The sequence below is a fragment of the Danio rerio genome, chromosome 4 (assembly GCF_052040795.2).
Source record: "Danio rerio strain M-AB ecotype USA chromosome 4, GRCz13ab, whole genome shotgun sequence".
NCBI lineage: Eukaryota > Metazoa > Chordata > Actinopteri > Cypriniformes > Danionidae > Danio > Danio rerio.
In genome coordinates, this window is record NC_141024.2 from 33,365,946 (window position 1) to 33,382,243 (window position 16,298).

The 16,298-nt window shown below is 41.6% G+C and overlaps 2 protein-coding genes across 3 annotated transcripts in view; both read right to left on the bottom strand.

Moving 5' to 3' along the window:
* LOC147844804 (putative RNA-directed DNA polymerase from transposon BS) overlaps positions 1-16,298 on the bottom strand; it is a 157,678-nt gene that overhangs the window by 63,985 nt on the left and 77,395 nt on the right. The gene's annotated exons all lie outside the window — the stretch shown is intronic.
* Positions 1-16,298, bottom strand: part of si:rp71-7l19.2 — a gene marked incomplete at its 3' end in the record, with an annotated part of 35,383 nt that overhangs the window by 17,562 nt on the left and 1,523 nt on the right. For both annotated transcript variants that reach the window (NM_001442849.1, NM_001442848.1), the window contains 8 exon segments: positions 650-669; positions 7,356-8,167; positions 8,248-8,294; positions 9,632-9,805; positions 10,294-10,467; positions 10,655-12,452; positions 12,540-12,735; positions 14,069-14,153. In NM_001442849.1, coding sequence (NP_001429778.1) covers positions 7,644-8,167; positions 8,248-8,294; positions 9,632-9,805; positions 10,294-10,467; positions 10,655-12,452; positions 12,540-12,735; positions 14,069-14,153 — 2,998 coding nt within the window.

Consider the following 16,298-nt stretch of genomic DNA (forward strand, 5'->3'; position numbering starts at 1 on the left):
CCCTGGTACATGTTTAGCAACCATGATAAATTGTTTGTTAGCTGATGTCCATACTAGGCGTCTTAGTAGAGGCATGAGAGGCGGGGAATGGGAACGCCCTTTATTTACGCACTGTACGGTGGCTTCATTATCGCAGTGGACGAGGATGCAAGAGGCAGACCATTGATGACCCCATAGGATGGCTGCGACGACTATGGGATATAGTTCAAAGAGAGCTGATGAGTATTGATTTTGAGGGATATTGAGCAGTTGGGGTGACCATGGGGAGGCGAACCAATGCCCTTAATAAAACCTCCAAAACCAACTGAGGGGGCAGCATCTGTAAATAGGCTGATGTCGACTGGGGATGTGATTAGGTCGCTATAGAAAAAGGAACAGCCGTTCCATTGCTTAAGGAATGAGATCCATAAGCTGAGTTCTTCGCGACTAGGTTTGTTAAGAAGAATGGATTCTTCTAAACTGTTAACTGAAGCTGCGAGCTGGAGGAGGTGAGAAATGAACGGGCGGCCTAGGGGGATAATTCGCATGGTGAAATTTAGGTGCCCGAGGATAGATAGGAGTTTGCGCTTGGTACATATTTGTTTCTCTAAGAAGATTAGAGAAAGAGATATGATGCGATTGATTTTTCTCTTGGGGGAGGGATGCTTCGAATTTGTTAGAGTCTAATTTTACACCCAGAAATTCGATGGAAGTGCTGGGTCCGGAAGTTTTCTCTTCAGCGAGAGGAATACCGAGATCAGCGAAAACCTTTTGGGTGATCGCTAAGTGTTTAGCTGGCGGTGAAGACGGCGGGAAAATGATTAGGAAGTCATCTAGGAGATGAATCAGATACGGAACGCCGTAGTTATTGGATAGAATCCAACATAGTGCTTCTGAGAGCGTATCGAAAATTTTGGGGCTACTTCTGCACCCGCAGGTAAGTCGGACTGAGAAGTAAAATTTTGATCGCCATCGGATACCAAATAGGTGCCAGAAATCGGGGTGAATAGGCATAATTTTGAAAGCGGATGTGATGTCGACTTTAGCGAGCCATGCGTTGCGTCCGGCTATTTTGATGAGGGAGATAGCTTGATCTATGTTGTGATAGTGGAGTGAGAATTCATCTGGCTCAATGGTGCTATTGATGCTAGGGAAGACGGAGTTATGTTGGGCAGATAGATCAATGATTAGACTTTTTTTTTATCTGAGAATTTCCGTGTAGCGATGCCAATTGGGCTGATACGTGAAACGCTAAATGGAGGAGCAGAGAATGGCCCGATCATAAATTTGTTTTCAATTTCTTTTTTAATCAGCAAATCGACAGTTTCTGGTTCTGTGTTTGCTGATTGTAGGTAGGGACAGAAGAGATTATAGGAAGGAAGTGCTGAAACGCCAGGGTGGAATCCGTGAGTTAGACCTGAAATGAGAAAAGCAGAAAAGTTAGTATCAGGGTGAGAATTCATAAGCCAGGTGAGGAACATTAATTGGAGTCGACAGGTAATTTTTTGATCTTTTATTGAGGGATTTCCAAACAGAGCAGACGATTTTGGCGTGGGCGCCACCACAATAGGAGCAAATATGTAAGTATTTTCTTGGGTTTTTGTGACACCTGCCAATGTTAAAGTTTTGGCAGGTGTCACGGTTGGGAGGGGGATGGAAAGAAGAGAAGAGAAGAGGGGGAATGTGATGGTTGGGGGGGGGGGGGGCGAGGGGTGTAGCTGGAGGATTTGAGGATTTTGGGACCTGAGAGGATCTGGTTTCGTGCTGCATTGGAGACTTGGGGTGGTTCCATTGCCAGGATCTGGTTTCGTGCTGCATTGGAGACTTGGGGTGGTTCCATTGCCAGGGTGTTGTTAGGTGGAGGAAGGGGCGTGGCTGAAGAAAGTGTGAAAGGGGGGCGTGAGGCAGAAACTGGTGTGGGGGTAGGTATTTGCTGAGTGGGGTTTGTGTTTGTAAGTACGGGGGGGAGTGATGAAGAGGGGAAGCAGGAAGGATGAGTAGCAGGTTGAAAGGTGATGGAGCATGAAGCGGGGGGTTGGAGAGAGGGGGGAAAAGATTGAGGTTGAGAAAGAGCTGGAGGAACAGTGTTAGAAGGGAGGAAGTGAGTAGCTGAAGTATAGGGGAAATTAGGGTTATTAGAAGAACTGGAGATGGGGGCTGGAGGCCAGGAAAGAGAGGTAGAGTAGGGTTGAGGAGGAACAGATTGGGGATTGTAGTTCGTCTGGTTGGTGAGGTGTGACGTCATGTGTTGTGCTTGTGGTTCCTGGGGGCATGGTCTGGCGGGAGCACGGCGAGGTGCATGTTTTGATTTTTTCCTTTCTCTTTCCTTGCGCTGGATACGGATAGGGGCGATCGCTGGATTGTCTATTGTTTCCTCTTGTAGGTGATGTATGGGAAGGGTGAGAGTCCGATGTGGCGTTGGAGTAGAGTTTCAGAAGTTCCGGTTTATTGAGTGAACAAGGAGCGTGGATGCCGAGGTCTGCAAGATGTTTCCAGAGTTTGTTGACTGTGATTCTTTTCGTCGGGTGAATGAAGGAGGAGGCCGATGCATATGATGAGGTAGGTGAGCTTATTTGTTGTCTTTGTGCTGCGGGAGAAACGGATCCGGTTTGTTATGTGCAGGCTGAAGTGGAGCGAGTCATCCTCCGGCTTCTGGTAGAGGCTTCGACTTCTAGTATGTTGCCTCCCGAGGCTGAGTGAGAGTGGAGCGCCGCGGGCGTCTCAAATAGAGCGGGGTGTTTTTGATGGATGTTTTCTTGGTTGTTGTTGGTGTTATTGTTGCCGTTGTTTTCCATGTTGATAGCTGGTTGTTCTGTTGGTTTGTATAGTATTGTAGGAGTGTTGAAGATGTTGATTTGTTCGTTTGTTGTTTGTTTGCTTGTTAGCTTGCTTGCTTGCTTAGTCAGGCTGTTGCTTGTAGCGAGGCGGACTGAGCTTCTTCAAGACGAAGATAACTGGAGTGACAAACTCAGGTTATTTATAATGCTGTATATAATAATAATAATAATAATAAGGAGCCAGCCGTGTTGATTATAAGCACGTGATCCTCTCAAAATTAGTTTATGAATAAACCACACTTATTGTCACTAAAATCATTAGTCCTGTGGCAATCTGCCTCTAATTACCTCCAGCGTACAGGAGAATTCATCCCTTTTTCATGTATCTAAAGTAAAGGCAGATTTTCATACGGCAATTAATCCACATACCCCAGTTTCCCTCCCGCCGCGTCTCGTAGATGAGGAAACTGCTTATACGGTTAAGCGCATTCTGGACTCTAGACAGAGGGGACGAGGATTCCAGTACTTGGTGGACTGGGAAGGTTACGGTCCTGAGGAGAGAAGTTGGGTTCTGGCTGGGGACATACTGGATCGTTCCCTTATCGATGATTACAAGCACCAGGTAGGCTCGTCTGGGAACGCCATGAGGCGTTTCTAGGGGAGAGGGTATTGTCACGATTGTGGATCTTTCTGCTCTTTTATGATGTGTCTGCGTATGTGTGATTGTCTATGTGTATGCGTAGTGCTTGTACATGTGATTGTGTGTATGCGCTTGTCTCTGTTTCTGTGTTGGAGTCGCTTGTCTGTCAGTTGTGTTTACATGTCATCAGCTGGGCGGTCACGTGATTGCTATCACCGGCTCCTGCCGTGCTTAGCACCGCTCAGCTGATTAATCAGCGCATCACAGGTGCAGTGCATTATTGCGCCTATATATGTTTGGCGTTCCTGTTTCACTTTGTCAATTTGTTTTTCTCACTGTTGTCTGTGTCCTGTCAGGCTCACGTCTATGTTTTCGCTGGTGGTGAGTGCGCAGAAGAGTTTTTCATGCCGTTGATCTTTTTAATCATCTCCGTTGTCTTCGTTGGACTTTTGATCTTCTTAGTTGAAGGCTGTCCGTATTCAGTGACCAGCTCATGCACTTATTAAGATACTGTCTTCTTGCTACTCACCTGCCATCCACCTTTCAGCTACCTGCTCTTGTGTTCATTTAATAAACCTTTTTACTTGCATTTGGGTCTTCTCGCCTCTGTGACAGTTACAAATTGCATTGTCAAATGATCAGTTTCAGGCCCCAAAACGAATTCTAACGGACCAACGAAGAGAATTTGTCAATGCAGTATGTTTTATTTGTTACTGTAAATGAAATTCCAGTGTAATGTTTTATTTTAACAACAACATCATGTTGGAACGTACATATTAATTAACTAACCAAAAAAAAATTATTTTATGCACAGCATTTAAACATGTTTAATATATTCTTGAATGTGTAGATATAATTGCACTTTACATTCTTTACCCCTAATGAATAGTACTCTGTACTCAATTATAACTGAACTTGCAGATAAACCATGATATCTGCCAAATTTTGGGGATTAAAAGGAGCTTGTGTGCACCTTATCCCTAAACTAATGGACTGGTGGAAAGAATGAATGGTACCATACAAAGGTAATATGTGAAATTATGATATATATATAATTTTTTTTTCTTTTACAGCTAAATATTATTAGGGAACCTGTGTGTGTTAACCGTAAATACATTATTTCTGAAAACCTAGGGCCCTGGAAAAATTTATCAAAGGCGAGCCAAACACATGGGATCAGTATTTGGATGTCGTGATGTTTGGAATCCGGACAAAAAAACAAAAACAAATCACAACCAAACACTCTCCTTTTTACCTAATGTTTGGCAGAGAGGCACGCTACTCTTCAGAAATCCCTGAGGACTACCAGGTTTGATATAACCATGTTGTATGTCTTAGCAATTTCTACCACTTCCTTAGTCAAGATTTGATGAACTATTTAAGTGTATTGACTTTTACCTTTTTTTTTAGGTTGACTATGCAGTGGAGGAACTGATTGCAAAAGAGGAGCTATTTCCAGGGATAAAACAACAAGAAAAAATTATACAGATTTAACGTAGGCAAAATGAGGAGGCAGTAGCAAAAAAACAAAAAACAAAAAATGAGTCAAACCCATGGCACGTTGTTCAGCACTGGGGATCTAGTGTGGAGGCATAATATTCGGTCCCAGCAGCGTAAAGGAGGCAAGCTTGATTATGACTTCCTTAGTCCTTTTACAGTGGTCAGAGTTAAAGGAAAATCTGCTGACCTTGTGGATGGCTTTGGCAAAGTTTTTCCCAAGGTCAGCACAGATCATCTTAAATTGTATATAGAGGAGCGACTAAGAATTTCTCATCAGATACAACTGAAAAGGAAGCCCCAACTCTCACCGCCCCCAGTGTCTTCTCTGCCTCCTCCACCAGTGCCTCCACAGCCCCTTCCACAAGCGCCTCCTTTGCCCCTCCACCTGTGCCTCCTCTACTTGTGCCTCCACAGCCCCAATGTATTTTCTGCTTCCTCCACCAGTGCCTTCACCGCCTCCAGTGTCTTCTCTGTCTCCTCCACCGCCCCCAGTGCTTTCTTTGACTCCTCCACCAGTGCCTCCACCACCCTCAGTGTCTTCTCTGACTCCTCTTCCAGTGCCTCCACCGCCCCCAGTGTCTTCTCTGCCTCCTCCACCAGTGCCTTCACTACCCTCAGTGTCTTCTCTGCCTCCTCTACCAGTGCCTCCACCGCCCCCAGTGTCTTCTCTGCCTCTTCCACCAATCCCTCCACTGCCCCTAGTGCCTTCTTTGCCCTCTCCACCACCTCCACGGCTTCCAGTGCCTTTTCTGTCACTATGTCCAACAGTGCATCCACATCCTTTGATCAAATTGAAAGTTGTAAGTTTCTCAGAAAAAAAAGTATGTAACATGTATTTAAAAATTTTATATTTATTTTAGTAAAAAATGCATATGAATCAGTTTAATTTGACTTTTTTTATGTACAGACATTAAAGATGCCTGGAATGGAAAGTGTCCTCATGTGCTGCTTTCAAAGATTAGGCCATACAATTTTTTTTTTGGGATAATGCAAGAATTGCCCCAAACCAGGAGCTAGAGATTGAGGTACCGTACATGCAATAGTTTAACATGCTTTCTAACTTTGATGCAAACGTTTACTTGTGGTGTTATGTGGCAACACATTCTTTTTCCAGATTGTGAATGCATTCCTTTTCGTTCTAGTGAGAAGATTTAATCAAAACCACCAACAGCAGGCCCTTTGCATAAACTCCTTCGAGATGTCTGCTATATGGAGACATGAAAAGACAAAGCTAAAGGTACAAAAATACTTTTAGTTATAAAGGCAACAAATATAAGTGCAGGAAATTATGAACCGTTTATGTAGCAGATTGATCCAAGAAACTTTGATATTATTTTGGGAATTATAAATGAAAGTCATCACTGGATTCTCATGGTGAGACTTAAAACATCAAAAGAGTAATATACTGGCATGTCTTTATTGTAATTCAACAGTTTGTTGCGTGTTGTAATTTTTCCTCATAAAGAAAAAAACACTCCTCCTGGATCCGCTGAAGGCAAGTCCTTGGAAAATTACAAGGTGCCTTCAATCCACAAGGTACAGTAGCTTTTTTAAATTTTTTTACAATTTGAACAAATGAAAGTCTTTGTATAAACTTTTACATGATCGCACTTCTAAAATAGGCACTCATTCTTTTGTTGTACATATCTTAAAAAAAAAAAAAAAAAGCATCCCTAAATGTATGGTGCTAATAAAAGTTTACTATAAAATTACCTGTATACATAGATGACATGCCCTATTCTGTAAAATTATAATTTTGCGATAACCACTGCTGACATAATTCCACGGGGGGAAAAAATTTCCAATAATCACAGTGACTGAAGAGACGCGTATGTTGATCATTTATAAAGTATTTTCTCCAATGTAGAACTGCAGTTGTTTGACTTGGGGCATTACCTGACGTTTGATTTTAGCATATCTTTTTGGACCCTTGTTTATTTCTGTGCATGTAATTTCTACTGATACTCACACAATTGTACTGCTGTAGTATTGGTTTTGTTCAATTCAAAGTTTCACCATTTAAAATAGAAAATTCATGAAGGGCAAATGTTGTTCAGTGGAAAAGTGGACATGTGAAACACTACACCATCCAGTACAGAGGGACAGTACATCATGTGGAGTGTTTTGCTTGAAGGTATGTTATAAGAACACTGGTGACAATTTCTGCAAATGTTTGAACTTAAGAGTGTGTGTGTGTGTGTGTGTGTGTGGTTTGCAGAATGTGTCCTCTGCAATGACACACTTCCATAAGCCATATCTCTGCTTTTGTGGTTTCTCAGGTGTTATTCCAAGATCTTGTAAGAAGTATTAGAATTAATTTGGGACGTTGTCAACTCATTTTGCATCCTCTGAACTTCCTCTGTGTGTATGTGTGAATGTGTGTGTGTGTGTGTGTGCGTTTGTTTGGATAATTTGCTACTAATTTGTTTGGATAATTTGCTACTAATTTGTTTGGATAATTTGCTACTAATTTTGGTAATTCAGAGTGTAATCTTCTGAATCTCCAGTTTCCAGTGATCATTAAATTTAGACTGCATTTATAATCAAGACTGATCACATTAACAATATAATACAAAAGTAATTTCAAATGATCTGTCTCTCTTACACAGACACACATGAGGATTTTTGATACAAATGTTCTCTCAGAGACAGAAGTTTTTGAGGATAGTGTGAGAAGAAGAGACTCCAAAGCATCTCACTGCTACTGACGAAACCTGTGGTCTGATCTCTTTTCCGTCTTGTAGACTTCAGCACAGTTTCACAGATGATCCAGAATAAACCCAAAACCCAGGATAGAGCGGCTCAGTGAATGTGGTCTGGACTGAGTGGATGAGGCTCATTGTGTTTCTATAGATGTTGTAGAAAATGAGAGTTCCTGCACTGTGATCCACAAACACTCCTATTCTACTGCTGAGCGGCTTTACTGAGAGATTAGTCTTTATGTTATTGTGTATGAATGAGAAGCTGGTGGAAAAGCAGATCAAACTCCAGGACTGAGCGTTACGTCCAAACAAACACTCATTGCCTCCCTTCCTGCTGATGCTCTTATATGACACTGATATACACACACCATGATCTCCAGTCCAGTCAATCTCCCAGTAACAGCGTTCACACACACTCTCTTCGCACAACACCTGCAGTACACGATCAAATCTGTCTGGATGATCGGGATACGACTGATTCTCCCACACACACTTGACCTCTCTGTTCTCCTCAGACAGACTAAGTTCAGTGTTTGCCGTGTTTAGATCCAGTGTGAGGAAACGGGCATCTGAACACAAGAAGAGACACATTTATTACACTCAATAAAGCTGTGTGTGTGTGTGTGTGTGTGTACGTGTGCGTGCATACATTTGTGTGGTCCAGCTGTAATCCTCATTTCTCCTCCATGATCCAGACTGTATACACACAGATTGACATTCTGTCAGTAAACAAACACTAAACACACTTTATTTTCAGCAACTGCAGTCAGAATTATTCTTATCAACAGATAAAGGAACCAACAAAGTACAAATACTTTGTTACTGTATTTAAGCTGATTTTTCTGGTATCAGTTTTGTATTTCATTATTTACTTTTCTGACAAGCTTTTACTTTTACATTTTTGCTCAAGTATTTGCACTTTCTACTCCAAAGCGTAGTCAAAGTCACAGGCAAATGGCCAGGACAGGAAGCAAAACAACTTAAACAACATAACAAAGGTCAAAACAGGCTAAACAAGGCAGGTAACATTCTTAGAATTGTTCACTGACAGCCAGGGGCACTGCTAAGGGGGATTTAGGATGATTATAAAGGCCCATGCAGTTTTGGGGCCCCCAGAGATATTGTTAGGGGCCTAAACACCCTACATTCCCCCCACTTTCTTCACTTCTATCTGACCCCCCCCCCCCACCCCCCACCCCACCGCCCGCTCTTCATTTCCTTCTGTGACACCAACCTTGACCACCAGCCCCCCAACCCGTTCTTCAGTTTCATCCGTGAAAGGTTGTCAGAGGGCCCATGACAGCCAGCGGCACCCCTGCTTACAGCTAACAAGTCTCAGCAAAGAGTGTATGTGAATGAGATTTCTTTATAACAATCCTGAGCTTCCAGGGAGGATCAGAAACTGGTGTGTAAGTGCTAAGATTCTGGGAGTTGTACTTTATTTAGTGACTGATGCAGCAAACTGCAAGGCCTTGATCACTGTATCATGACACACACATAGGCTAGTTTATGAAGATTGTGATGAGAAAGGCAGGGATGGCTAAAGGTCAGCTTACATTTAGAAATTTTTTAAAACTTTGAAACATGTATCTGATCAGACTTCATCCATGACACTTTCACTATCCCTCATTCTGACATGATACTGCACAGTAAACATACACATCGCACAACATTCCTTAATGATAAAACCCCCCCCAAAAAAAAAAAAACTTTTGGTACATGGCAGACATCTAGGCATTGATAAATGTGGATGGTTCTTTGAACAAAGGCATCCTGGTGTAGAATGGTGGAGAATCCTTTAGGAATATGAAGTGCCATCAGAATAACAAAGGCAGTTGAAGCTGAGACATGGAACATTTTGAGAGCACTGACCAGTTCAGGAAAGGGTTCCGGGGGTGAAGGTGGTGAAGTGACCATGGTGATGCAGTTATTATTAAAATTAGGCACACATGCAGGAGCACAACACCACGTCTTCTAAGTTTACTGAAGATGTGCTAAGTGTATAATGACAAGGGAAGTAATGGTTAACGTACTTGAGTTTATCCAGTGTGTAGTTTGAATCCTCCAGTTTTTCAGTGAGCAGCTTGACTCCAGAATCTCCTGGATAGTTGTAGCTCAGATCCAGCTCTCTCAGGTGTGAGGGGTTTGAAGTCAGAGCAGAAGACAGAAAACCACAGCCTTCCACTGTCACCATACAGCCAGACAATCTACAAACACAGCAATGGTCGCACAGTTGGACAATCACACATCTCTTTGGGTTGTGAAAACGCTGACTGATATTTCTGCTCAAGTGAACACCAGTAATATATCCTGAAAACACATATTCTGATTACCTCTCCTTATTGATCAATCCCTGAAATCAGCTGACACACTCAAAATACTTAATTACTCTAAATATTTTGTTGACTGCAAGGTTCATAGGGCCCTGCAAGTTACAGAAGCATCACTTACTCCTGCTAGTCACTTACAGGTCATAAGCTGGTCAAAGCAGGTCAAAATGCTTTTCAAGGACCTAAACCCTGTTTGTTTTTATATAATTTGTATTTTTGTTGTTGTTGTATACAATTGCCAAAACATTTAAATCAAGTCATATCCCTGTAAATGTTTTGTTTCTTCATCTGCCGATCGATTTAACAGGCGTCTACATTCGGTAACACAATATGTAACTATCCTTTAGTTGTTGTTGAGTTTTTACCGCAGGATCTCCAGTTTACAGTTTGGACTCTTCAGTCCATCAGAGAGAAGCTTCACTCCTGAATCCTGCAGGTCATTGTCACTCAGGTCCAGCTCTTTCAGAACACAGGTTGAGGATTGTAGAGCTGAAGACAAACTCTCACAAGAACGAAAAGTAAGATTACAGCACTGTAGCCTGTGTGGAGGACAAAAAAAAACATGTATGTTTTAGTTATGTAAGTACAACTTTTCATCTTAGCTTTACATACTTTTACTCATTGAAAACCCAGCTAAATGTGATCTATGCTGTCCCTGATTCAAAAACTGCATTGAAGAACTGATTGGTTATAGCTTAGATGAAAGAAAGAATGACTTAGACTTACTGAGCTCTTTTGGAGGTTTTGATGACTGCTGATAGTCTAATGAGACACTCGTCTGATCTCTGGAATTTCTGAAGCTCAAACTCCTCCAGCTCCTTCTCTGAGGTCAACAACACAAAGACCAGAGCAGACCACTGGGCAGGTGAAAGATCAGCAGATGACAGACTTCCTCTACTGAGGTGAGACTGAATCTCTTTCAGCAGAGTTTGGTCATTCAGTTCATTCAGGCAGTAGAACAGATTGATGGATCTCTCTGGAGACAGATTTCCTTCAAGTTTCTGCTTGATGTATGCAATTATTTTCTTTTTGCTCTTGTCTCTGTCATCCTGCTGTGTCAACAGGCCTCGTAAGAGTTGTCGATTGGACTGGAGTGACAGACCGAGAAGGAAGCGAAGGTAAAGGTCCAGATGTCCATTCTCACTTTCCAGAGCCTTGTCAACTGCAGCCTTTAGCAAATCAATCAGACATTTATTTTTGCTTTTCAACTTAAAAATAGGAAAAGGTTTCTTGTTGATGTCTAGAATTAGATGCTCATAAAGTGCAGCAATGAACTCCTGAATGCTCAAGTGAAGAAAGCAGTACATGGTACCAAGAATGATTCCTGTCTCCTTCTTAAAGATCTGAGTACACATGCCTGAGTACACCGAGGCCTTATAGACGTCAATGCCACAGTCTTTTAGATCGCTCTCATAGAAGATCACATTGTTTCTTTCCAGCTGTTGGAAGGCCAGTTTCCCCAGTGAAAGGATGAGGTTTTGATCCCAGGAGACATCTGGTGTGTTTTCTCTATCATACTTTCGCCTGCTCTGCTGGATCTGAAAACGGAGAAAGTGTGTGTACATCTGTGTCAGACACTTGGGAGATTCCTGCAGTGTTTCAACATTAGCCCTGTGTTTCAGTTCAGTATTTCTGTTCTCCTTCAAAACATTCTGGAAAACAGTGGCTGAAATCCAGCAGAAGATTGGGATGTGGCACATAATAAAGAGACTATTTGACTGTTTAATGTGATCAATGATTTCTCTGGCCTGATTCGGGTCTGTGAGTCTCTTTCTGAAGTACTCCTCCTTTTGGGCATCATTGAATCCTTGTATCTCTGTCAGCCGGTCGATACAGTCAGCAGGAATCTTACTGGCAGCTGCTGGTCTGCTGGTGATCCAGATGAGAGCAGAAGGAAGCAGATTTCCCTTGATGAGGTTCGTCAGGAGAACATCCAAAGAGACTGCTGAAGATACATCACGACACGTCTCATTACCAGCAAAGTTCAGAGGAAGACGACATTCATCCAATCCATCAAGGATGAACAGGACTTTGAATCGTGTGCTTCTTGTAAGGTTCAGTCCTTTAGTCTCTATGAAAAACTGAGTTATGAGGTCTTTTAAACTTTGTTTTTCTTTCTCCTTTAAGTTCATCTCTCTGAATGGAAGAGGAAATATGAAGTTTATGTCTTGATTTTCTTTTCCTTCGGCCCAATCCAGAACAAACTTTTGCACAGAGACTGATTTCCCTATGCCAGCAACTCCTTTTGTCAGGACAGTTCTAATCTGCTTGTCTTGTTCAGGTGCTTCAAACAAATGTTTGCATTCAATCTTCATCTCTAGTGACTGATGACGTCTGGAAGCAGCTTCAATCTGTCTGATCTCATGTTCAGTGTTGACCTGTTTACTTACACCCTGAGTGATATAGAGATCTGTGTAGATGTTATTCAGAAGTGTGGAGTCTCCTTGCTGAGCATTTCCCTCCAACACACTTTGATATTTCTTCTTCAGGCTACATTTAAGCTGATTGATGAAGAACAGCTCATCTAAACACGGGAGCAAATAAACAGAGAGATTTAGTCTTGACTTTTCCAGCTATATTTGTAAGTGACAGATGTCCATGAGTCTCTTACCCTCGAGAGTCTCAGCAGCTTGATCTTGCTTCATCTCTCTCAGGAAGAAGAGTGTGAGATCAAGAGCTGCTTCTGTGATACTGCTTCTGTTCTCATTAAAGTTCTTTAAAAAATCTTGACTGTATTCTTTGTTTAAGATTTTCTTAAACTTTGCCAGTTCATTCTTTAAAAAGCTGATAATTTTACTCTCAAGATTCTATGATTGAAGAAAAGAGAACAACAATATTTAACCAAAAATGTAATTCAGATACAATGAAATTCACATCAAAACACAACAGAATACTAGCTGTAGGAACCAGAGTATCCCAACAAGACTTTGTTGTGTTGAAAAGAAGTCTAATATGCATTTTAACATAGATTATTGGCTAACTAACATATGGCTAAATTTGCACAGTGAGTGAAACTGTAATGGATGTCCAAGAATAGTCCAAATCTAGAGTATGTTTGTCTAACCTGTTTTTAATCTGTGACTAGTTTTGTGCTATAGTTAAGTTTGTTAGGAGAAAGAAATCATCGTTACACAAACTTTTAAGCAGCCCTCTCCCACTGCTAAATGATAAAACCCATTAAAAATGATTTACCACGGCAATTTCTGAATTATATGGGCCAAATGGCCACATTCCTCTTTGTTTTACAGATAGCTGCATCTGTTCATATGCAGCCAATAGACTGTAGATCACGGGTCACCAATCTCGTTCCTGGAGCACCAGTGTCCCTGCAGAGTTTGCTCTACCTTGCTTCAACACACCTGCCTGCAAGTTTCAATTATACCTAATAAGACCTTAATGAGCTTGTTCAGGTGTTTGAGTATGGATGGAAAACTGCATGTAAAACCCTGCCTGAAGACAAAGGGACATAAACTGGCACTGGAAGGCAACTTGGGCGTGTGACATTTTCAGCCCCATATAAGTTGCATCCCCTTTCAGTTTTCTCTTACCATTCTGGTGTCTGTTCCTGCTTATTTGGGAGCTAATGGTCACAAGTAAAAATAGGACCCACGCTTACTAGGTCCCAGGTCTGGTTCTTTTCCTTTCCCTATCTTTGGCAATCACAGTTCAGTACCTTGCTAAATTTCTGATCAACTGATGGAGGAGTAACTACAACAGATCATTGAGAGACTTTCAAGTCAGGACACACTGCGTAATGTACAAACAAAGATGATATGCTATTGCATCCATTCCTTTGTTAAAACAGAATGATTCCATATTTTTTGATGATCTGTTTTGGGTTACTGATTGGTTTACTCTGTCAAGAAGACATATTTAAATCTATGGCAAGAAGTTAGAGAGATTAAACACAAACTTGCTTGGTCAGATATGTGGGATAATTGACACTCTGGTCTTATTTTCTAATAATTCAACAGACCAAATTCAATTATTCCTTAACAAATATATTTTCATTCTTGAAAATAAGTAAATAAAAAATAACTCTTACAAATGAAATGTTGCAGAAGCAGGATCTTTTTTTCAATAGCCATTTTGTCTGTTTTAATATTAATTAAAATGTGAATCAAATTAAGTTTGTCCCACCTGGAAGATCAACAGGAGATTGCCTGTAAAACTCTTGTGGGTCCTGTTAGTTTTGTCTCCTGCATCTGGTAACTCATATTCAACACTGTTAACAAATAAAACTACTGAAACAAAACATTTTAAGGCAAACAAATACAGATATATCTTACAAACACTAAAAATAATGCAGGATCAATGCAAATAATGAGACAGTTGGGAGTGGTGGTAAGATTTGTCACTTGCGTGATCCACCACTGCTGTGTCACATCAAATTAGATTGGAAAATCACAAACAAGAGTCATGACTGTGTAAACCATCTAAAACAAGAATGGGCAACTTCAGTCCTGCACGGCCATTGTTCTGCAAAGTTTAGCTCCAATTCTAATCAAAGAGTTGGAGAGAAGGGAGATGGATACCTCACTATGTTCCTACCAGTGTGGTTGAAAAGCAGCACTGGTGGTTTAGGGGAAGGTCAAGGGGATGTATATCTTCAACCTGGAACCTGATGGCAGTAGTGTCATAACTTCGCTTCCAGTCCTGGCCAGTAGTACTACTCTTGGAGTTGTAGAAGGGTGCTCCTTACCCTTTTTTCGACTACGTGTGTATGGCTGACACCACCCCCTGAGTCCGGGAACTTGGTACCACCAACCCTCGAGCAACCCAGTACAAGACACTATTGTTGATTACAGAGTAACAGGCTGGGTGAGGCATGAGACTTGGATGGACTCGGGACTACCACTTCAAGAGTTTTTACTTACAGCCTGTGGCCCTAGTCTTGTGTTGCTGGAAGTCTCCTTGTAATCCAGGGGACCTAGACTTTGTGTTTCATTGGGTCTTGTGGAGTGGTCCGGGATAATTAGCAGACCCTGTCCTCTTGCAGACATTTTCTTGTCCTTCTATGAGAGAGCTGCAGGTCTCTGTACTGGACGCATAGTGCCCTTTGCAGGTCACAATTTCGAGGGTTCTTCTGCTCTCTTGTTTCCTGGGGATCACGCGCTGTGGTTTGGCAGGGAACTATTTGCAATTGTAGAAAGTGCGGGATTTGTGCTTAGGGGGTTTCGGTCAAGGGTCTGCGTGGGAGAGGAGTATACAGCAAGAGTCTTGCTGTTATCCTGCTGACTGTCTTCCTAAAAACTGTCTATTATATAGTTCTCTCCCAACAAGCTGCATCTCTCATTGGTAAGTGAACCCTTTTCATGATGCTGACACCACTGGCAGGTTTACCGCAGTACATAATCAAAATTATCAATAAATATTTGTACCAGTTTGATAATAAATATTTTCAAATCATATTTTATGTTCAACAATTGATAGAAATTCATAAAGGGTTTAATATGATTAAATTATTTTTAAATTTCAAGGTGAAAAACCTAAATTGACATGGAAATATGATATTATTATTGAATGAAATATCCAGTGAATAAGACACTAAGGCCCCGTTTACACTAATACGTTTTCATTTTAAAATGCACAAGTTTTGCTACGGTTACGCCATCCGTCCACACTACGCCAGAGTTCTCGAGCGCCGAAAACGGAGCGTTTTGGAAACGCTGGAGGGGCCGTTTTCATTCTAAAACACTGCTGCTCCGTCTCAGTGTGAATGGGGAAAGACGAATACATCTGAAAACAGAGGCGGGGCTGCAGATGTTCGCCTATCTGATTGGGGCTTTTCCTCAATATTAAGCAATATTTCCTCAATATTAGCCCACACACACAGTTCAGTCTCGCATCCTCTCCTTGTAAGTTCAGACTTTGCAAGTTTGATCAAGGCTATAGTCTCTTCTTCTCAGTTTGAAATGGAAAACAGACTATACCGATGACACAGGTAAATCTTCAAAGGGAACAGTATACTTTATAACTTCATTTACATCACCCAGGCTACGATGTTTCACTTTCTCAACAATAAAATGTAAACATGATTTAAGGAACTGCCTATTTTTATTTTAATATTAGCAACTTAACACACAGCAGAAATGTTGAGGCGTCATGCAGCATGTGCGTCATCTTCACTGTGTGGATATTTATAACAAAACGGAGCCTATAACAACTGCAGAGCTCTCATCTGGGTAGAAATGCTGCAGCGCTAGCCCGAGAGTGTATGTGTGGTCACGTGATGTGCGTTTTCAGCGTTTTGGTGTGGACGTAGAGCAGTTCAGAAACGCTGGGTAAAACGCAAGTGTGGACGCGGATCGTTTTCATTCCAAAACGCCGTTTTAAAACTAAAACGCACTAGTGTAAACGGGGCCTAAAA